The 23,768-nt window shown below is 39.6% G+C and overlaps 1 protein-coding gene across 1 annotated transcript in view; it reads right to left on the reverse strand.

The window, feature by feature from the left end:
• Positions 1–23,768, reverse strand: part of LOC131986279 (LHFPL tetraspan subfamily member 7 protein) — a 114,270-nt gene that overhangs the window by 77,463 nt on the left and 13,039 nt on the right. The window contains exon 2 of the mRNA XM_059351159.1: positions 3,203–3,341. Coding sequence (XP_059207142.1) covers positions 3,203–3,341 — 139 coding nt within the window. The remainder of the gene's footprint in view (positions 1–3,202; positions 3,342–23,768) is intronic.

Here is a 23,768-nt window from a genome sequence, read left to right on the forward strand (position 1 = left end):
ATGCAATATAGTTTGTTTGTTTATTATTGAAAGCCTTGAAGTGTAACAGACTAGTCATGAATTATGACCTTCCATGTCACATAACATTTTTTTTAAAAATTTTCAGCTATAAATACAAGCCATGTGATACAATGTCCAAATGACAAAAGTGCAAAATGTTTTGCATTTGTGTCTTAAAATCATTTTTGTATCCTTCAATCCCACCAGCTGACAAATGCAAATGCAAATACTCTAAATTACCACTAGATTTCAGTCCAAGCACTGAGAACCTCAAATAAAGACACCTCTCCTTGTGATTATGTCCATTGAATTTTCTGAGAGAGGTTCCCGCTTTACTTGCAGTGCATCAAAGTATAAACCAAATTGACCTTACACCTATAACCTCTACTCTCATTTTAACATATTTCAATCACCCTGAGGGAAGTTATGATCAGCTAAATGTCCTCACATTGTAGGATTTCTCTTTTTATTTATGTTCTTAAAATGACTTTCAGTCTTCATAAGTCAAGTAACAATCTAACACAGAAACACACACACACACACACACACACACACACACACACACAGTGCGCTGCCTGTCAGAGATACTGTTAAAACATGGGGATCAAAACCGGCTTCTATCTGCAAAGAGAAAGTTGACAAGCATGTCGTCAGCAGTTCATTCCTCCCAATCTGCAAAACACACACCTTCAAATACAACACTGATAATATGCACACCACAAAGAAAACCATTGTTCTTAATCTACTTGTTTCAGTTTATCAGCCCTCTTTGGTAGCACTCAACACATACTCACAAACACACACACTTGCAGTGCTGGGAAAACAAACACTCTTCTGATCTGGCCTCCTCGGGGTTTTGTGGGCTCTCTGTGAAACCTCGGTCTATCTAGACAAGAGTCGACCTGGAAACGGAACAAAGGCTCGGCTCTTCGATTCACATTGTTATTTAGCAAAGTCTGCCACTACAAAAGACACACAGCTCTGCTGCACAGGACAGGATTACACACAGAGACACGCACGCACATTCACAAGAGGCTCTTGCTTTGCCTTCTCATCCTCCCAAAGCAACATTGATCTGATTCTGGAGTCAGACAGAGAAGTATCAGAGTCTGGCTGTAAGCAATAAGCGCCACTTTAAACACACCATTAACCATGCCCTGTGAAAGTTCCAGTTTCATCAGTAAAGATTTAACCTGCCCAATGAATTCAGCTTCTAATTACACTTAGTTAAATACCACATGCAGGGATTTAAATTAGCCACTAAATATTCTCAAGGATAGAGGCTGCTGAAGCTAAACCAATGAGAGGGGGGACCATTATGGGTTTGTGGATCAGTTGACCTGAAGAACAGAGTGAGAAGCGTCTTCAGACTTATTAAGTCAAAATGGCAACAGAGGTGCTTGAAGAGCTAGAGAAAAGAGGTGTTACATTATGGTAGAACATGTATACGAACATATGTTGCTGTATCTAAAGCACACAGGAACCGTATCCTCTCATATAACAACAGAAAAACATTTGAACCAACTGCCATTAAAATGCTCCGATGCACAAGGCAAGAGTGTGAAGGCCGGTGCTGAGCAGTGACATGAGCCGTGCCGTATTATGGGTTTTTTAAAGCCTGAGCGCTGACAAGACGGCGCTTTGTTTACGAGACTACTTCTCTGTTTGAGTGAAAGTGGCAGCCTGATAAGTCACATGTAACCCTGAACCAATGACCTGTGTTAAGGAGGCATAATTGTCTTTTTACAGCAGGCTCTAAATCTATTCTCTCTTCCCTTTGCTGGTTCACCCCTAAAGTGCTATGCAGACTCTGGTTGCCTAGCAGCAGCTGTCCTCGAGTTGTTTCTTTTGTATTTTTTTTTTGTTTGTTGTTGGGTGTTTTTGACTGATGGGCAACAAAGTCAGTGTCTTTTTGTACTATTCTATTAACAGAAAGTGCTATCAGTGCTTGGTGCAGAGTGTTTCTAATGGTGAAGGACAGGATAGTGAAGGATGTCTTCTACTTGAGAGGCACAGGGACGGTGCGACATACCAAAATTATTAATTCTACACAAATGCATGACTTAAAGGGGCTCTATTATGGTCATTTACAAGTACATATTTGTAATTTGGGTGTTACTAGGACACGTTTAAATGCTTTAATGTTCAAAATAAACTTTATTTTTATAATACAGCCTATGTCTGCTGCACCTCCATTTACCCTCTGTCTAAAACACTCTGCTTGGTGCCCATCTCTTTTACTCTTTCCCATGCAAACCTAGTTCTTTTGCTGGGCTGGTGCTGGTTTGGCAGTTGATTTAACTTGCAAACTTTCTCAGAACCTGTTTGCTTTTTTCACAGGCTAGAGGGCCACGTCATTATGTCGCTGTATACGTCTGTGTACACCTTTGCTCTCTCAGCAAGTATAACAACAACAACGGAAGACCACATTGTCTCTTTACAAATGTTGCTCCTGGCTTTGCGAGCCTACATTGGCATCCAAAAATTACATGCACAACACATTTGTGCTGCTTGTCTTGATCGCTGTGGATGGAGATTACGTCCTTATAAACACTGAACGTGAAGTGGATTAGCCCTTGTTGTACGCTAACGTTTGCCGTATCAATCACACTGCAGTTAAACAAATTAAATTAATGATACACATTTTCGTTAGCCTTGTTGGTCATGATAGCCCCGCCCCCAGTCCCTGATGTAAGTGGTTCAGGTTCGAGACCAGCAAAGTGTTCGTGCCGGTTCTTTGGCTGTCAAAACACAAAAACCTGGTTCCATATTAGCTGTTTTGGTTGAAAAGGGGTATTTAGGAACTCTACCTATATGATGCACTGTAGTGCCACCTTCTGCTGTGAAAAACCTTCACTTCAAGCTTCTTATCCAAAAAATACATAATCAAACATGTTCACGCTGGAATGTGCTCCAACATTGAGGAGAAATTCACAACATTGGCAAACATATCTGCTTTAGCATGTAGCTACCTGGAGCAGTATCTCCAATGTAAACCTTGTGGTAAGATTCCTGGAGCAGGTTATCAGACACAGTAGCTGGCACAAACTGATGTCAGCTGGAAACTAAGCATTATCGTTGTAACAAATATATGTATAATGATATAAGGAAAAGCATCATAGGTTGTTGTTTTTTTTGCTATTAGAAGGATGTCCTCCATCTCTGTCTGTGTGCCAATGTGTGTATTCACATCTGTACTGACCTGAAGCCATCTGCATGTATCCAGCCAGAGTGCAGATCCTCCTCTCACATCCTCCACTGGGCAGGAAGATGGTGATGATGGCCAACAGGGAGCTGACAGCCAGCAGAGCACAGCCTCCTGAACAGAGCACTGCACTGGTCTGAGAAACACACAGAATACAGAACAATTTCAATGAAAGTACATCCAGCCCCATCCTGACTGACACTCTGCACATGTTCACAGCAGGGAGCAAATTCTTCCTCTGCGGTAAAGTAGCTTGTTCTTTCATGTAGCCACAGACAAATATGTACATGTTTACCTTCCTATCAAATAGTTGTGATTCATTGCCACATTTGAAAACACTCCCAGCAGCCAAAAGTCTGTGTTTTGGTCCGGTCACATTGTGCAACCTCACAGTCAATCCTCCAAACAGGTTAATGGCTCTCTCGGCTTGGAACCAGCACTCCATGGCTAAGTTTAAAGCCCTGCAGCGCGTTAGCCCTGGGGGAGTGTGTGTGTGTGTACTGTACGTGTGGCTGTGTGAGTATGTTTCCCACAACCTGTGTGTCCTCCTGCTGCTGTTTGATCTGCATAACCTCTCAAACTGACTCTCCAGCTTCAATAAAGCTGCCACACATCGTCACATTTAAAAAACGTGTCTGTCTTAGACAAGTGCAACACGCTGACACAGTCAGAAAACAGTGCCACATTAGTGATTAGCATGCAGGCGGGGGCGGTCGGAGAGAAATGTCTAACATGCGCAAGGGAATTACAGCCCTAAAACACATGTCATTATGCATGTCCCTGATGTGAGTGACGTGAATGGAAGAAGGATGAAAGCAGAGTGATTTCCACGCCTGACAGAAGATTTAATTAGCTTGTTCTGGGTGTTTGGCAGAAAGGCAGAGAGGGGAGCAGGGAAAAATTGAAGTGCTATGATGTTGGTGGCAATGATGATGATTGTGTGTTTGCCCTTTATTTGTCTAGGTTTGTTGAACGTGTGAGTTCTTCTCCAGCAACGCCTCGCATACGTAAACAACGCCTTAACACACATTCACATCTGGGTTACAGATCAGCTACTAAGGCGTTTTGCTGGGAGCAAAGTGCCGCTCACAAGGGCACCTTGACCACAGCACTTAAGTTAAAGAAGAACATGTGCAGAATGAGAACAAAATCCTTGGGAAACTTGTATTACTGCAAGTCATTTTGGGAGAGATTAGAAGTTTAATTTGATTGAATTTATGATTCAAATGTCACCATTATTCAGCACAGTGATAATTTCTTAGTCCTTTTAGATGGCCTGGTCTGGATATCAACTAATGGAAGCTCCACTATTAGCCAGGAGACAACGATGCAGATATTCATGCTCCCCAGAGAAGGAAAACTGTGATTAAATTTCTGTTTATGACCAAATAAACAAGTCATCAACCAATACAATCACATAGGTAATTTGTTCCTTTCTTCTAATACGACCCAAAGGAGCGTTTCCCTAATTAGCCTTAATTGCCGTTTGTGATTTTGTGGGCCCAAAAAAAAATATCGATTTGATTAAAAATGAAGGGAGGAGAAAGAGAAAAAAAGAATCAATGAATGAGGTGAAACATTTTGATGTTAGTGATTATTAAATATCAGCAAACACAAAAAAAACTTTGAATAGTGCATGATATGAAGGAGTGAAAGAAAAAAAGATGCATTAATTATTTTTTTTGGTATTCTTGCATTTCAGGAAACATTATGTTTTTGATTATCTATTCATACTCTTAGCAGGACAAAAATGTTCAACACCACTTTAATTAAACTATTTCCTGCAGCTACATTGGAGTGTGACAAGGGAAAATATTGTAGTAATCCAAAACATTCACAGACAGCATTTTAACAAATTGCGCCAGACACTCAAAGAGATGCTTTAATAGTATGAGCTGTGAGATGTAATTCTCAGTACGGTCAAACCACTAACACAGCTGAACACACCTGGAGGTATGTCCCTGCTCATATCACCACCTTTGTCTCTCTCAGAGTGTCAGACACCCTGAATCAATAAACTGGCCACTGGACTTATTTACCCCATAGCAGCTATGACCATTTATCCCAATCATTCACACTGTTGTTACGTATATACATGTTTGTACAAATTCCTATTTGCTTCAAATTATGTCTTTATGTCTATTTTATCCTATTTGTACATATCTTTATTTACTTCTTCCATTTGTACATTATATTGTTGTATATTCAGTGTAGCATGCTTTTTTTTTTAACCATTTTTATTTACAGAATTAATTTCTGTTCTATTCTTATACACCAGCAACTGTAACAAGCAATTCCCCACAAGGGATCAATAAAGTATTTCTGATTCAGATTCTAAAAGTAAACAAAGTCCCATTATTGTGTCTGGGAGGCTATCATAATCAAAGGCACTCGGTGAAATACACCTACTGTAGGCAAAATAACTCCCTAACATTAAAAATAAATTACATTTGGCAACACAAGACCATCCTCACCATTTCCTCTCCTTTAAATCTGATCAAATACAATTATTTTAGGCGACATGGGGACAAGCTAGAAACACAACAGTCACATAGCTTAGAAAGAGATATGGCGAACATGTGAGCAAACAGTTGCCTGTGTGCACAATCACATCCAACACAAACGGAGCAATAATTGAATTAATTTGTGTAAACAGGCCATTTGACAAATTTATGTCCAATATTCATTCTCAAAAACACTCCAGCTTGTTTTTATTCCTCTAAACTAAATCACAAAGTCCCCCTCCAGACACATTGATGCATGTCTAAGTACTCTGCTATAATTAATATTTTGTTGGTTGGTTTTGCCCTGAAAGAAAATCTGGATCTGGCCTCAGGTCCTGCCCACCAGCACTGCAAATAAGTGTAGTTACAGAGTGACACGTCTGCTCTAGGAATCAGGTTTCTTTAATGGCTTGTGATTGGCTTTCAAATGTATTACGTACCTACTGTATTGTAGCTTACGTATGTCTGATTCTCAGATTGTAGGGAAAGCACAGATATCTCCTCCTTTACAAGAATAATGTGAAAACAGTTTTGGTTATTATCCAGAAAACCATGTTAAATGTCTAGGTATCAGCTCTTAAATTAAACTCGTATGAGCTATTTTTTTTGTTATCATTATATTTGTCCAAACAAATGTACATTTAGTTGTACCAGGCATTAAAAGGAACAAGAAATTGAAGAAAAAGGGCAGCCTAATATTTTATTCCACGGTCTATATCTACATGCAAGGTCACTGTTTTCACATTATTCTTGTGAAGGCTGAGACATCTGTGCTTTTCCCTACAATCTGAGATTAAGACATTTGTAAGATACAATACATTAGGTGCCTTATACCTTTTAAAGCCAATCACAAGCAATTAAAGAAACCTGAATCCTAGAGCAGATTTGTCACTCTGTAACTACACTTATTTGCAGTGCTGGTGGGCAGGACCTGAGACCAGATCCAGAATTTTTTGTTGTATTTTTGTTGTTATCATTATATTTGTCCAAACAAATGTACCTTTAGTTGAACCAGGCATTAAAATGAACAAGGAATTGAAGTAAACAAGGGTGGTCTAATCATTTTTCCCATAATCAGAAGTGAATACAGCCCAGGTCAGACCTTTTTGGGGACATTAACATTTAAAAATATGATTTTGAGTGGAAGGTAATCATGTTCTAATAGAAACCCAAAATTCAAGTATGAACCAGAACATGAGTATAATATGTCCCCTTTTATATAAAAAAACAGCCATTGCAGGGACATAACAAGTATGGAAATAACATGTTGCCAATAAGAGCTCTTATCTCAGGAATCCTGCCACGGCTACTTGTTTTTCTTCTTTTGAACCTGGGGACTACAAGAGGACAGAGGAGACGCAGCAGCTGACTAGAAGATACAGAAAAGTCATTAACTGCAGTGGTCTTTGTTCTTCTGCTTCTCTCACTGGAATGATATTCATGTATGCAGAGGAATGCCTCCTTTCTCTCTGTTGCTTGATCTTGGCGTGCCTTGTGAGCGCCCAGCGTGCAGCCTACCTCCCACCCTGCTGTTCTCAATTCACTTCGACACATTAAAAGGTGCATCATGTCTCATATAGAGAAGCGGAGCTTGAAAGGGGGAGGTAAGCCAGGTCCAGGTATATAAGGTTCTCTCAGTAAACAATGAAAGACACGTTTTGTAGTCAGCTAAATTAAGTCAGACAATAATGATTAGCATAAAATGCATGACTATTTGGGAGGAAAATGAAAATAACATTGCTGTAAATGGTTGTAAATATAAATATTCCCATGTTTAAGCTGTAAATCCAGCTGCTTCTTGTGTATTCTGTCCATTTTTCAGTCGCTCAATTATCTGCAAGCACAAATAGATTTATACACATGACATTTTCTGTGTGCCATTTAAAGACAGCCCAAGAGACTAACAAAGGCTATCAGAGCGCTACACAGCTATTTTTACAGAAAACAACCAACATTTCAATTAATAGTGTCCCATTTAATCAACTCCCAACACTAAGTCTGTGTGAGCTCTGATGAAACTAAATCATTACCACTTTTACTTACAGACAATACAGAAAGATTTCGGGAGCCTTTTTCAACGACTGTGCTGGCTCTGAGCACAAGTTAATTTAGTAGAAAATGAGCTGTTAACCGCGCTGGTCCTCTCAGTGATGCTTCCTAAATAGATTGTAATTGTGTGTTAATAACTGGTCGAGCCGCTGCAACAGCTGGAGCCGGAGAGGAGAGATGGAGGTTTAAAGAGTGGAAAATTGTGAAGAGAAGAAATAAAACTTTTCATTTGGCAGAAAACTGAATGAGACAGACAGATTTGCCTTAATCTCTTTGTCTTTTGCTCTGCAGCAGATTTGAAAGGTAATCAACTCAGGATATTGTGACTTAAGGTATGATGAGGCAGAAAAATACAACGCTTACATCCAAACTGTTCTCATTCTCAGGTCGACAAATACAGACGCTTTCTCACTAGGGGTGTATCGATCATTAATGAATCTGAATAGAGATACTGATTCAGTGATCCAGTCATCATTGATACATATCATCATCTTTAAGATTCTGAAATTCACACTTTAAATGTAATCTTGTTATTAAAAAACAATAGTAAATGCCTTGAAGAGATCAGTAGTAAAACTGTCAAATCATATTTTAGTTTTTTGTAAGTTGATATAAATATACATGATTGTGTTAAATGGTTGCATGATATCTTCTCATATCTAATATGGGCCCTGAATTTAATCACATAGAAATTATATTGCAGACTTTGAGATGTCAGCAAATATCGAACCCTTGACCAAAGAACTGGTATAAAATCCAATGATTTGTGATTTACTTACCTATTTGTCACAGCCCCTGGCATTTGATAAAACTGCCCAAGGAACCCTTTAGCATCTATATGAGACCACCAGGCTTTCAACCAACTCAGATTTAAACCCATCAATGACATTATTTGATACTCAGAGCAAGTGCTCTCAAAGTCAGGTGACTTGTATGAAGAGCAAGAAAGTCCGCGTAGCGAGGAGTATGGCATATGACTTTTCACCCACAAGACCACTGTTCAGGTCCCGTGTGAGACCAAAGGTCATTGTTGACTTATTAACAGTACATTCACTACACGTAACTTTAGTTTCTTGACAAACATACTTATTTTAATGTAAACCATGATCCTTTCCTAAGTATTTTATTCCCAAAAAAATACAGCCAACTAGTTTTTTTGTTTGATTTCAAAGCATTAGCCACTTTTAAAAACTGCTATCACGGTGGAGCGTCATAGTTTGATGCGTAGGGCTACCCAGTGCATTAAAAGGCTACACCAAAGGGGTCCTGACAATGCGTCAATATGTGCGAGTTTGGGAATGAGAACAGGTCTTAAATCAAAACCATAATCAATGCAAATAATACTTTGCAGATTTAACCTACGAGCACCAATTAATCCCATAATAACAGTAACCGACCTGGAACACACAAAGTGTTGGAATGCTGATTAAACTCAGGGCTACAGAGATACACATGTAAGACTACCTGTCTCCATCATAAAGAAACTTTATTGGTTTCCCACAATAAATGGTCCACATCCTGAGCCTGTTGGAGACCAATAACTGCAAAAAAAAGCTCCATCCAGCTGCTTTGACTAATAAAGGGACAGTCTGAAGGGGACTCTTTGATTTCCAATTACATTAAGGAAATCAGGGATTACACAGTACGGGCCAATGAAATTTCATTGTCCCCACAATTGGGAGTTACAAGATGGAGATGGCAAGGCATGTCTCATTAAACGCACTTTGCGTTTCCAAGCCTGGACTGAATGGCTAAATGTTTCAGCGCAGGGCTGTGGAAAATGGAGGGTTTATGCTGTTCAGAAGTGCCAGGGAGAGAACACAGTTAATGCTCAGCCTCGGCCCTTGATAGAAATAACCCCACCACTTTACAGTCGAATGTCTCGCCTTTATGGAGGACAAGAGGTGAAGCAAGAGCACTGCAGATCCACCCATAGGCAGACGTGACGGGTTTACCTTATTGCTCAATGGCTCTTTCTGTGCGGGCATGCTTTAGTGTACGTTGTTAATATACAGGTATGCCATCCTCTTTTTTACTTGCTTCGCATGAAATCATCTGCCCTGACATGGCCTGCCTCTAGAAGCCCATTAGCACCAGAACACAGCTTCCCAGGACATCTTTGAGCCACAAGAGGTGTTTCTGCTCCATCCATCCACCTCCCACAAGGAATCAGCTGAGATTTCGCCTGTCCAGTCCAATTTCTGTAAGCTGTTTCCCTTCCCCTGTAATTTTTTTCTCTCTGCTCGTCGTGTAACTTCATCATCTTTCAGAGGAATCCTGATAATCCTGCCGCAGCACTAACACAAAAAAGCACCCCCTCCACCTCTAAATGAATGTGCTGAATAATACATTCGTCTTCTTCATTGATCTTCACTGGGCGGAGACTGGGAGAGGGAGTGTAGTACGGATAAGTGTGTGTATGTGCGTGTGACGGTCCTCTGAATGGCTGACGAAGCTGTGTGTACAGAGTGAATACGAGATGGAGAGGAGATGAGGGAGAGAGGGGAGCAGAGATTAATCACCTGACAAGTGGATGGAGTGTCCATTTGTGCCTCGGGGACAGGCTGCAGATAGGATGTGACATTCAGGAGCACTTAGGAGGACAAGGAAGAGCTCGCTGTTCCCACTCGAACACACATGCAGGGACGGACATACGGACTCTTTAATGTTATCAAACAGATGTGCGTTCAGAGGGGGAAATGTTATCACTGTAGACTGTAAGGGTTGATGGTTGTGACACAATATTATAAAATTACACACCAAGCAGGCTCAATTTAATTTTGTACTTCTACCTATGAAAAGTAATGCACTACAATTAACCCAAGGGAGCACTGCCTATTACGGCCCATACTGATGTTTGTGGATTGGTGGCAGTAATGATGACAGGAGAACAGGAGGGAGTCAGGTAATGTAAGTATAAAGAGTGACAAAGTCTGTGCAGGAGGAGGTCAGGGTGGGTCAAAGGTTAAGAAAAAAGTAAGACTTCAACCAAAAAGATCGGTTTTGGTGTCCCCTGGGAGACCAAATGGCAACGTTGTTATTCTATGTTATGTAACTTTACTTACATTACTATGTTGTGTTTTACGTCACACAATATCTACATGGAAGCATATATTTCAACACAAATTGTGACCTTTATCTAGGGGGCTTTTCAGAAGTTCTTAGCTAATTAAGTTAGTGATGGGAATTATGGCCAAAACTACAAAAAACTCAAGGTTTTAATAAAACTATAGTATAAGGGCACTATTTTAGTGATCGCAGTCAAGTGCACCCTGCTTAGTTTCTTTAGGGCATGCCAGGTTTGCCAGCACCTGTGGTGCTCTTGAAAACAGGTAGGGATCAGAAAGAATATTATCATATTTTACAGGTGGGCTAATAAGAAGCAAAATAACTTGTTGTCTGGGACCTGCTGAGCTTTAAATATGAACATATTATTATGTTATATTCTGGACATTCTAAATATCCTAATGTCACTGTTTCCTATGCTTAATAGAGAGATAATATATATCATCATAATGATCCATACAAAAACCATCTCCAGTTAAACACCACACACTTAAATGTAAATGTGTTTAAAACTGTGGTCTAGCTTTTTTTATTTCCATCTTCAACATGTCTTTTTGTTTGACAGCAGAAACTGTGTGGGATAATTTATTATAAGACAAGTTTACTATGCATATAGATCTCTGTGGTTATTTGTCATCAGTCTGGTTCTTGTTACACAAAATTAAGCCAGCGAATCTTCCCTGCGTAACTGTGGCGTGACAGTATATATATATATATATCATCTCTCCAGGTAGAGACTGCAGGTGAAATAGAAACCTGCTGTAACCAGAACACAGGCCTTAAAAGCAACTAACTGTTGTGAACTACAAAGCAGATAAGAATTAATCACTATTCTTTTTATTCTGTTTTGTTGGTATTACATGTCAGCTGGTTGAAGAATAATCATTACCGACTACAGAATAAAAGTGGAAAAGCAAAAAAACAGAGTTTATGAGTTTCAGAGTGGTTTATAATGGTGTGTCTCCAGTAAATAAAGTGGCCGAAACATTAATGGAACACAAGTACACTGAGGTGTCGACCTGGCCCTGTTATCCTTTGAAATATGGTTCCAAAACACAATCTTATATCATTTTCTGCCTGAACCCTGCCTCTGTAATCTATTTTTTAGGAACTGAAGAGAATCTCTGAGAGATATAAACAGTAAACAGTAAAGGATAGTTTAGTGTCCATTCTGTGGTTTGTTCAAAAGACACTTCTCACTTTGCTTACAACAGTACATAAGTTAACTAATCGCAGCCTTAGTTTTCTATATTATGAATGGAAAATCCCACTCTTGATTTCAGCTCCATGTCATCTGCCACTTTATCAATTTGTCAACCTATTGTGTGCAGAAAAATGAAAATTCTTCAAATTATTATTACACAATGTATTTTCAACTAGAGCTCTGACTTTGACTTTCATTTGGTTACCATTTGTTTGTTTGTGAGCAACTGCTCATTTACACATTGAAGTTTATGGGGGTTTTGTATTTTACAAAACTTAAAGTCTGAGAAGGAAACTCAAACTGACTTTCTTAATCAGGTACATAAGGTCAAGTGCAAGCTTTAATGTCATTATGTAGAAGGAGATGTGAAGAATTTTTATCAAAGTAATGACATTAAAATGAATAATTTAAAAATGTAATGCTTAAATAATTTAAACCCTATGCTCTAAGGGACAGATTTTTGCATTTCAGCACACTTTCTAACTTTCTGCATTAATTTCAACATGGGCTGATTTACTGAAGGAGTCTGGGCTTCATATTACTTGTGTACACATTTTACTACCTGGAATATGTTTAAATATTTTTGCTGGAGTTTTCAGGATATCTCCAATACAAGCTTCCATTCAATTTGGGCCATAAATTGTGACTTTTACTACGTTTGGAACAACCGCTCCTTTACAGTATCAGTGTCGATATCTCTAATCTTTGCCCAATGAGAGCCAAGAAACACAATAACAAGAGAACGAGTTTTCTCCCAGAGACCCACACAGGATGCTCCCTGCTGCAAAGCAATGCTTTAATGTGGTGTTGAGACTTTGGTGTCATGTTAAATGAAAACATGGTGGGAATCTCTTGTACAGTCAGAGTGTCGCTTTCTCACACACACACACACACACACACACACACACACACACACACACACACACAGTGAATGAACTGGGAGACTTACATATATGAGCCTACATAGGAAACGCACACACACGTTAATACTTTATACTTCACTTTGTGAGACATGTGGTGTGCAGGGATGTTTGATTTGGATCACAGTTCAGGGCAGGAAGTTGGTTCAGAGTCACCAGAGGCTGCGGGGACCTCAACCTGTCATTTCTGTTCTTTCTCTAACTTCTGTCTAGTGGACTGTATTTACCAACCAAACATTTGTGACTGTGTGTGTGTTGAAACGGAGAGTTTCTGAGAGTGAACACACTGATGTACAATCTTCAAAGCTGGATTCAATTCATGTTTTGCGACAGCTAATAAAATATTTCAAAACATTTAATTAGATTCCATTTTATTTGTGCCTCGCACTCTTTTAACATGCACTGACACAGACTGGTCACCACCAATCACTGCAGTGAGTCAGCTCACTTATGAATCATGATGCGTTAGTTCCTGGCAGCAGGCCTGGTCTTTCGAATCCGCCCACTCAACCAAGTAGACCGATTTGTCTGGTGTCATGACTGGAAACAACGTTTTCCAAAGGGTCTCTATTGATAAGCCAACCAGTGCCACAGGGAGGACTTACATTGCAGTCAAGCTTTTGTCGAGCATTGACAAGTTGTGCATTTACATCAGGTGGCAACCTCCGGGTCTGAGCAGAGAGGCAAACCAGGAAGTGCCTTGAAGCTGCATTCTACCGAAAATTTCAACAGGGGGTGCTGACGGCGGCTGCAAAAGTATTTCGGTCCGTTAATTTCAATACAAAATGAGAAAACTTCTCACTTGATTTATTACCTCAGAATTTTTTTTTAGGAAAACAATATGGTGTCAAACACTAGCAAAAAATCTTCTTCAAGACAATTCAATGTTAAAAGTTAATAATGGTCCCATTTAGAAGACAATAGAAGATAAAGAATCGTAAGATTTGGGGCGGGGCTACTTTTGATTGACAGGTGGCTAACAGGGCGAGCCGTCATGGCTACGCATCACTGTTGATGTCTGAGGAGTCAAAAGAGTCTCAAAAATGTTTTTTCCAAAGGTGAATCCAGATTTTCCCACAGCGCTGTAGTGTAGCTGGCCTGCTTCCAGTTTGTCCACAGATCCACTGACTACCACCTGCTGCACCACCTGGAGACCAAAGGGACTTCACTTCTGGGCTTTGGGGTGATGATTGAAACCAAATTATTGTTGATCAATGAGCCAAACCTGCACTGTGACCTTCTGCCATTATGGACTATTTACTAACTGTGTTCACCCTGACAGCAGTCAGAATGACTTCTATATAAATGTTCAGATTCCAGTTACATGTGAGTCTGAATGATGGCAGCTGATGATTCTACACATGTGGCCTTAATCAGGACTTGATCAGCAGACTATGTAATTAAATATATTTTTAACTGCAAAACTGTTAGCAGCCAGGTAATAATGTAGTTTTTCCTCTTCATCATTTTCTCATTGTTTGTGATTTTCAATTATGCTTGTTGTTGCAAGCACCTGTAATTTCCCCATTTCCCCAAGACTCTGTTGATGCTGCTCATCATTCATGTTCCAAGGTAAAAATTGCAGCCGAAATGTTTCCAAAGCCAACAAAAGCGAAAATGGGACCAAAGATTACACCAGAGAGAAATTACTGGAGCTTTTTGCACATTAAAGCCACCATGTTCTATTGTGTTCCCCATTTTCAGAAACACATTTAGAAGAAGATTTATTTCTGCCTGTGAATAGGAGTTGTATGAATTTAAACTGCCTCAGGTACCTGCCAACCTGCCAAAAAACTTCAGTGAGTCTCTGGTCCCAGAACTATCGAGAAAGACATAAACCACAGCTCTAGTTTCACATCAGCTGCGGTGCAGGAAGAGGAAATAGATGCATGCTGGTATCATCCCAGAGGAGAATCATCTTTATGAAACCCTCAGGTAGAGCAGCACAGACAATGACTCATATGTAAGAGACTGTTATGGAGGGCTATAGGACGCTGATAAAAGCTTCTATTTTAGTCACACTGCTGTGAGAAAAATACCTCTTTTTCAAAATTATATGCACTGTAGCCCTGCAATCCAATTGATTCACATTAAGAGAAACACTGTGGAAATTTAAGGGAAAAGTAAATTCTCTCCTTGATTTACTGATGATGATGAAGGATCCTACAGTGGGTTAGTGAAGAATTGTTTGACAATTTATCAAGGGTCCATCTGTCTGTTCTGAGCACCACTTGCCCACAAAAACACACAACCTTTACCTAAACCTAATTGTAATCTTTACCTCAAAACCAAGTCTTAACCCTCAAGCAGGCTCCTTGAAGAAGTGAAGGCCGGCTAAAATGTCCTCACTTCCAAAAGGTGATTAAAACTTGTTGGCGATAGCCATTTTGTTTTGTGTTATTGAGCTAAAAGTGACCACAATTAAACAAGAGGGTGGTTCTCAGTCAGGGTTAGCTACCTAGCAAGCTTGGTTAGCAAGGTGCAAAACAGCCAACTCTGTCTTTTGGTATACTTTTTAGGCCACCAAAATGTTACAATTAACTTTTCATGAACTGAAAACACACTGTGAAAGGGTCAAAGTTTTAAGATGAAAACCCCCAGGCCGCCATGGTAGCTTCTTGTTAATCACCAGGTAGCTGCAAGCTAATGCATACCCTGCTTCATCGTCTATTTCACTCCAAACATAATTTACCAAAAAAATGAACATTGTGCTTTCTTGAAGAAGTTTTGAAATTAGGGATTAAGTCTATAAACTCATTAGTTAAATGTGCGGAGTAGTTTTCTCATAGACTCCTTTTTGCAGCCAGTGTCGCTCCCTGGTGGCCTTTAGAAAGAACGCTGTTTCTGTACCAGGCAGCAATCTCCGTGTCTGAGCTTGGAGGCAAACAGGGAAGTGCCTTAAGCTGCATTCTACCGAAAATTCCAGTAGGGGATGCTAAGTTTGCCTGCAAAAAAATCTATTCTGTCTATTCATTTCAGTGCAAAATGAGAAAACTTCTCACTTGATTTATTACCTCAGAATTCTTTTTAGGACAACACTATAGTCTCAATTGCTAGTAAAAAATCTTCTACAAGACAATTTGATGTTAATAGTTCTAATAAGAGCCCCATTTAGAAGAAAATAGAAGATAAAGAATCATATGATTTGGGGCGTGGCTACCTTTGATTGACAGGTCATAACAAGGCGAGCCATCATCAGGAGAGAAGCAGAGCAATGCGTATCCGCGGCAACGTGTCAATAAAGTTATATATAATGTTAGATAGAAAAGAGGACGTTTACCGATTTGGTCTCATAACTTTGACCCTTTCACACTTTATTTTCACTTAATGACAGTTTATTTGAACGTTTTCTTCAGTAAAAATGTCTTGTTCAGTGTTTGGTTGGACTAACAGACACTCCAAGGAGTCGCTGTTCATTTTTCCGAGGTGAGTAACATACATTTTGTTTTTGTTTTTTGCTAGCCAAAACTAACATCCCAGTTAATGCTCCAGTTAATGCTAACAAGAATTAGCAGCTGCTTCTCTCAGTCAGGTTGAGGTGTAGAGAGGCTGTAGTCAGTGTCGTCAGATCCCTCTCGCTCCTCCACAGTCCAAATATGGTCTGCTCCGCGAATCGGAAACAAGATGGTGACACAAGATGGCGACGAGTGTAACGTTGAACTCGAGGCTTCCAACCAGGCCACAAACCAATGGGTGACGTCACGGTGACTATGTCCATTATTTATATACAGTCTATGTTCTGTACATATGAGCTCCTATCATCATTATACCTCCTTCTGCCACCATGCGCCTCCAAACTACAGCATCATATCAGTCTTCATATACCTGGTGGGTGTGAAGACTTTTTTCTCCTGCTACTTTTTCTTTATCTCGTTCCGCTGTCAATTAAATGTTAGTTGATGTCCTGGAGAGGAGGGGAACAGATAGAATAGAGCTTGAGATGCAGGCAAGAAAAAAAACTGCATCTAACCAGAAACTTCTTAACACTGCCTCTTCTCTTCATCACACTCTTGTTCATAATAGATCATAAAAGTGGATCAGATCAGATAGGAAGATCAAATAGCTGGTTTGAAATGTATGGGATCCCTCACAGTGTGGTTTAATGATGACATCCACAGAGCGGGCCAGAGGTTTTTATTCAGCTCCTATAATAGGCTGGTGGTGGCGGAGGCTGATGGGATGTCAAAAGAGAAGAACCCCAGGCAAAGTTTCTCCTTTCTCTTCTCTCTCAATAGATGCTGTAATTGAATTATAGCACAACTGATACTTTTGAGTCAGACCTGCCCTCCTACCCCTCCACTCTTTCCCCCTGAGTCTCTTCAAAAGACACCAGCCATGGAATTTGTCTTGTTTTGTCTCTTGGCTTTGAAAGCAGATGCTAATAAGAAATGGATGAAAAGCATACTGTTTAAATTTGGAATGAAGTGAATAAATTCAGTGGGAAAAGGGAGGTTATAACTGTTAATCAGCACACTCGCTCATTAGAATTAACGTATGTTTGGCATCCCAACAAACAGCAGAGCATAATTGGTGCACAAAGAGGCCCAATCCAAAAATGATGGTTGATCTTTTTTACATCAAAAACCACAGCACTGCAAGAGAGAGAGAGGGAGAGTTAAAAGGAGACTACAAGATGAGAGGAGTGTGAGAAGATGTGGGGGAGAGGAAGGGAGGAGCACTCTGCCTTTTCAAAGTGAAAATGAAAATACTGTACTCTCTCACTTTGGCATAATAACACTACAGCCCACATACAGTAAGGATCCATCTGTAGACATGATATCCTCTATCAGCTAAAGCTCACTTAGCCCTGTTTGTTGGTAAACAGAATATATGACTCAAGTCCTAATAATAAAAAAAGCATCAGACTACTGACTCAAGCTGCCATAACAGCTGAGATGGAAAGTATCTCACTTGAAAAGCACATGGAAACTGTCGCATTTAGACTGTAAATCAAATGCAGTATTTGTACAGAATTAGGATATTTATCAAAGTGTCACCCTGTTCAGTATGTGGATAACTGAGATATTCAGATTAAGAAGGCTGATGATTTTACACGAGTCAGGATATTTCTGTTCTTTGAAGCTTGTTTAAAATGTGTCTGCAACTCCATAAATCCATAAACCAAAACCTGCAGGTTTTATTAAGAGTTTGCTGGATTATGATCAACTCATTTTAGAATACAAATTACACTATGATGGAAAAACATTGATATAATTATGATTAATTAACTATTTTATTATTAACTTATTAACTAAAACATGCAAGTTAGTAATTAGTGACTCTAAATTACCCGTAGGTGTGTATGAGAGGGTGAATGGTCTTAACAGGAGTTATTATAAAGTTGTTTTCTGAGAAGTAACTACTGTTAAGGATCCTAATTAAATGGTTAAAGATAAACAAAGATACATTTATGATTTTTCATGAAAACTTGCCATTGATTAAGACACCAATTTGTTGTACTTACAATTTAATTTTCTGAGATTTGCCTATACCTACATGATTTGATATACAACAAAAAAATATGTACAAATTTATTTTGGGACATAAACTCAAATAAATGTAAAATATGCTTATTCACTTTCTTACTGAGAGATAATAAAGAATAAAAGATAGATAATAAACCACTGGTAACTTACAGTAAGAAGCACATTATCTTAGCTTAGCATACCGGAAACAAAAAACCTACTACTAGCACTTTGAAAGCTCACTAGTTAGCACAGTATCTTAAATATCAAATTAAATATCAGTTTGATCCTTTTGAAGGTCTCATCTGTTTATTACATTATGGGGATGTTGAGATTAATAACCTGTTTTACCACATGTGGTTTTAAAAGACACATATGAGTTGCAGAGTGTGAAAATTAATTAGTCTGAAAAGTGTATGAAAAGGGTTTAATCAATGTTTTGTAGAGGAGAGCTGCTTCTAAAGAGTGAGCTACTTTCAACAATCCAGTCTGAACCGGAAGACTTTTCCCAGAAGACTTGTGAGTCTGCAGAAAAAAAGAGGTAATTTACTCTAGATTTTTTCAGGATTCAGATGTAATATTAATAGCTCTTCCAGGCTGGAATTTGATAACAAGTACAGACCTCCTCCTAGTTGAAAATATCTGTTTGTAATAATACATTTAACAGACAGAGGACCTGCAGTGTGTCTTCATGGCCCTGCCTCCTCCACCTGTAATGGAGAAGTTAAAGAGAGTGTGTGGGCTTCAGCGGAGGCCGCCCTTCAGCTCACACTACCTCAAAAACTCGCACAGCCCAGCTTGCTCTTGCATTTATTCATGATCTGCACTACCGCTGGTCCCAAGAGCACATTTCATAATTCATGCATACTGTACTGTAGCGACTGGAAATGCTACTATATCTGCCTCCACCACTCTGCTTCATTTCATCAGCATGTCACACTGGTCCACGTTGCACTTGGCTTATAGTAAACTTCCTGAACATAGGGCAATATTTAGAAATGTTTCAAATAACCGAGTCAATATATTTTGAGTGAGAGTCAAACCACTAACTACGACTCTATAAATCTAAATCTCAGGATGGAGCGGTGCACTCTTCTCGCTGTTAAATAAGTCAGAAATCTTCCTTTTCTCACAAATCAAGAAGAAAGATCTCCTCAGGGCTAATAAATAAACTGTGTTACTAGGTCTAGTTCACAGTTGCATCAGTCTGATAAAGTATCAGTAAGAGCATCTGTTGCATGTAAAGGAGCCCAGAGTGTGGCCTACAGAGGCTGGAGGTGAATGATGAATGAATGATGCAACTGGACAACAACATGCTGCTGAGCTGCTTCCTCCAACACGATGACAGTTTATCATTACACAGTAGGTCACTAATTAAGCTCAGTTATGTGATTCACTGTCTTGATGCCTTGCTGGGCAAACACTGATAAATGATAAGTGAGTTCAGCTTGTGTTTAACCATTATTGGGCTTTCTTAAATAGGAATTTAACTGTATTAACAATTCTATTAATCTAAAAGCGTGATTCCATTCCCAAACTAACTGTGTTGTTGCTGTTTTAGTACGTGGGGAGCTTTACAGGAATAATGGTCAGCTAGGAGCTGCTGTTTTTATTAAAGTCATTACTTACTGGTGTACTAATGGGAATAAACACAAAATGGAGTAATCTCATCCTCATAAGCCGAAACAGTCTTACAAATATCTAGCTTTTATTTTCAGATGTAACACTGATGTACAAATTGACTTGTATCCAAATTACTTTATTATGCATCTGCTTTTACCCGTGTCCTACAGTGTGCTCCCATATTCATCTTTTCTTTTCATTCGGTTCTCTCTGTGGAGCTGCACATTACCGCAGCAGCAAACTCTTCACTGTTGCAGAGCAGGAAATTAACTTTTTATTGGAGAATATGTTCCCCCCCTTTGGTGGATTTAGTGAAAAAGCAAGGTCGCTAGTCACAAACCAAACCAGCAGCATTAGCTGATGGAAAAAAAGAATACATATCTGCGATATTGTTCTGTGTTCTTTGTACATAACTGTTAATGCACAACATGAGGTCTGAGGTCACAGGCAATTGGGTTTGATGGATGATACAGACAAATAGAAATACAAAAACTTTCACCCATACAGGAGGCCCCCATTCATGTCAGTACAACCAAATGTCAACGTTGAATTATTTACATGTATGTACTTGTTAAGTTGCAAAGCACTATTGACTTACATGAACAACCTTAAGCCTTGTTAAAAGTACTTACTCAAAAAAACAATCTTTTCCTAAACCTGACTAAGTATTTTGTTACCTTAACCTAGCCATGTTGTTGTCCACATGTATGTATATATATACATATTTTTTTAATCCTTTTTATTTTGCTTGTATTTTTATTAGAGCCCAACAGATATATCAGTTGACCGATATTATTGTCCGATATTGGCATACCTTATTTCCTCAATTTAAAGCTGGGCCCCTATTAATGACCTGCCTCATTCAGTAACCGGGTGTAAAAACAATTTTTAGTAAATAAAAGCCGGCCTCTTTTATAAGCTGGTGTCTTACCGTTGTTATGTCAAAGTCTGTTCCCCGTCGATATGTGTAGCCCTTACCTTAACCTGCACCAACCTGACCCCTGACCCCAACCAGTCCTCCTGTAAGTTGTTAACATGAGCCCAAGTTTACCTTAACCCCAAACAGTTCTCTCTACAAGGCCTAACCTTAAACTTAAATCCTAACTCCAACCGCGGAGGTGATGCTACAGAGAACACCATTCAGGGAACATCATTTGACGGTAACAGGTTTCGAAACAACACCTGAATTTAGAAGTTTCACCACACGAGTTAGTACTGTAGGTAAATATCGTTGTTTCTCCCGCTGTCCTAGTCATTCTCTGTAAAGTCGAGCCGTTTATGCACGTTCTTCTGGGCTTTTTAGTAGTTTAGACATTTTAAATCCTGCTTAAAATGAACATTCAGCGTGCTGTTCATTGTTTGTTTACATCCGAGTACTTCCAATATGGCTGACATCCAGGTAACTGGCTACAATGCGCTGTGTAAAACACCCTAAAAAGTGCCAGTCAGAGCTGCTCTGATTTTCTTTTTTTAATAAATGCCTCCTTCAAATAATAGGCTGCCCCTGTTATTAGCCGGGTCCCAAACTGATTTTTTATTAATAGAAGCCCAGGCTACTATTTGAGGAAATATGGTAAATCAAAGGTGTGTATGCTCTCTGATATGTTCCAATATGATCCTTTTTTTACACAATATATACACAGAAAATGTTGCTTGCCGTGTTCAGCATGAGCAAAGTTTTATGTTTGAAAAAGTAGCTCTCTGTGAACCTTTACAGAGTGGTGTAAAATCAGTGCACATTCCACATTATAAAGGTCTATCTTCATTTCAGCTCAAAAAATATATATAAAAACTATATCAGCCACATATCAATTATTGATGAATTTTCCCTTCTCAAAAATCAGTATCGGCCTCAAAAATCCCATATCAGTTGGGCTCTAATTTCTATAACTCTTTATACCTAAGGATATACATTTCGTCATGTTGTTGTCTATATAAATGTGTATTTTTTTTGCCATTTTATTACTTTATTTTCATGTCATAGTCATAATCATTATTTTTTTTTTTATTATTTCCTTCTTTTTTTCTGTTTCAGGTCTAACTTGTAAATGTGAGATATAACCCAATGGGACATCAGATTTAATAAAGTGCATGTATAACCTTGAAATTTCAACCAGCAGAGAACATTTGGCTTCAGTCTCATGGCATCTATTTATGGAAGTCTATTGGGCAACACTGCACATTAAAAAATGATGTTAGAGGGGTACCCAGTGCGTTAAAAAGTGATGTCAAGGAGTTCTGACCAAGCATCAGTCTGTGACAGGGTGGGAGTGAGAACGTGTTGGTGCGTCAGTGAGTTGCAGTACTTTTTTTGCACATAAAGGCTTCTCCTATCTACAAAGAGAGGAAGAAAGTCTTTGCTTCTACGCCTGCAGAACTCCCCACAGAAAGATCAGAAAAACTGATCAGATGATGCTATTCCCTTCTGACCCCGAGACTAAATGTTTGAGGGGAACACTTGCAATCCGTGTCCCAACCAACAGCTAATTTTTTTATGTCTAACATGTCTAAACTGTCTTAGAGCTTATATGGGTTATTTCAAAGCAGAAATGCAGTGACATCTCCCTTTATATAACACAGAATAAGTCTACACACATGGGACTTGTGGATTTTCTTCTCTGAAGCTGCACGACTCGCTCCGGGATTCATCGGAGAAGTTATGTTTGGGAGCTTGGCTGGATCCCAGGAGCTTTGTGTTTTGATGTTGCAGGATTTGTGAGAAGTGGAAAGTGGAGCAGTAAAAACTATATCCAGGCACAGTGGAATATCACAAAAATATAGTTGATTTCATCAAACTATGTCTTCGCCTCTCACTAGCATCTTCTCCTATACAGAATATCAGATTTAAGATGTGGAGCTGGGGTAGATTTACAGTATTAAAGGGTTTCTCCTGTTAGCCTGAGCTCTTGTACCTGCAAACCCTGTGCTTTGACTACTGATGGGGACGGACTCGCTCGGCTACAACTGGCTTCAGTGCATCGAGCCAAGTGAGCCATCATTTATGTTAAAAAATGGAGAAAGGCTCCCTGTTAAATCAATACATAAACTACCCGCAGGATCCACAGTGAAGGCAGTGGAAGTGACAGGTCGCTTAACAAATGGACGGCGGCCTCCCAGAGCCCGCTGACTCAGCCGTTCCCCGGTGGAGGAAACAGCGTACGGTTATGCTGCCCCATCTCTCCCCCACTCCTATCAGTCAGACAGCTCGCTGTGTCTACCTGGGAACTGCTGATCAGAGGCTCTTAAATATCACCAAAGCAAAGAGTATAATTCATAAGAGAGATAAACGCTCACGCTGTCGACACGTTTGCTGCTGCTGGGAATTCAGCCAATATTTGAATAAACCTTTCCTGTCTGCTGGAAGAGTATATCACATTTTTGACCATCGGGGGCTTTCATCACAGCAAGTGTTTTGCTGTGCCCACTGCTGTGAGAGTGTCAAATATCAGATATAAAAAGCAGCAGAAAATGATCACACGCTGCAGGTACCATCCATCCATCAAGGCTGATGAGATCATAAATCCTTCTCCTTCTCGGCCAGACTGATTTCCTCTCTACTTCACCTAGATGGGTATAAAATGCAGATCAACACGTTCCCCTCTGTCTCCTCCTCCTCCTCCTCATCTGCTCTATCCATCATCTGGACAGCTGTTCCTCTGCACTTTCAATTCCTCTCCTGTGTGCTGCGGTGACCCCTTGACCTGCTCCGCCTGTCGACACACTCCCCCAAAA

Source organism: Centropristis striata, chromosome 15 (assembly GCF_030273125.1).
Source record: "Centropristis striata isolate RG_2023a ecotype Rhode Island chromosome 15, C.striata_1.0, whole genome shotgun sequence".
Classification (NCBI taxonomy): Eukaryota; Metazoa; Chordata; class Actinopteri; order Perciformes; family Serranidae; genus Centropristis; species Centropristis striata.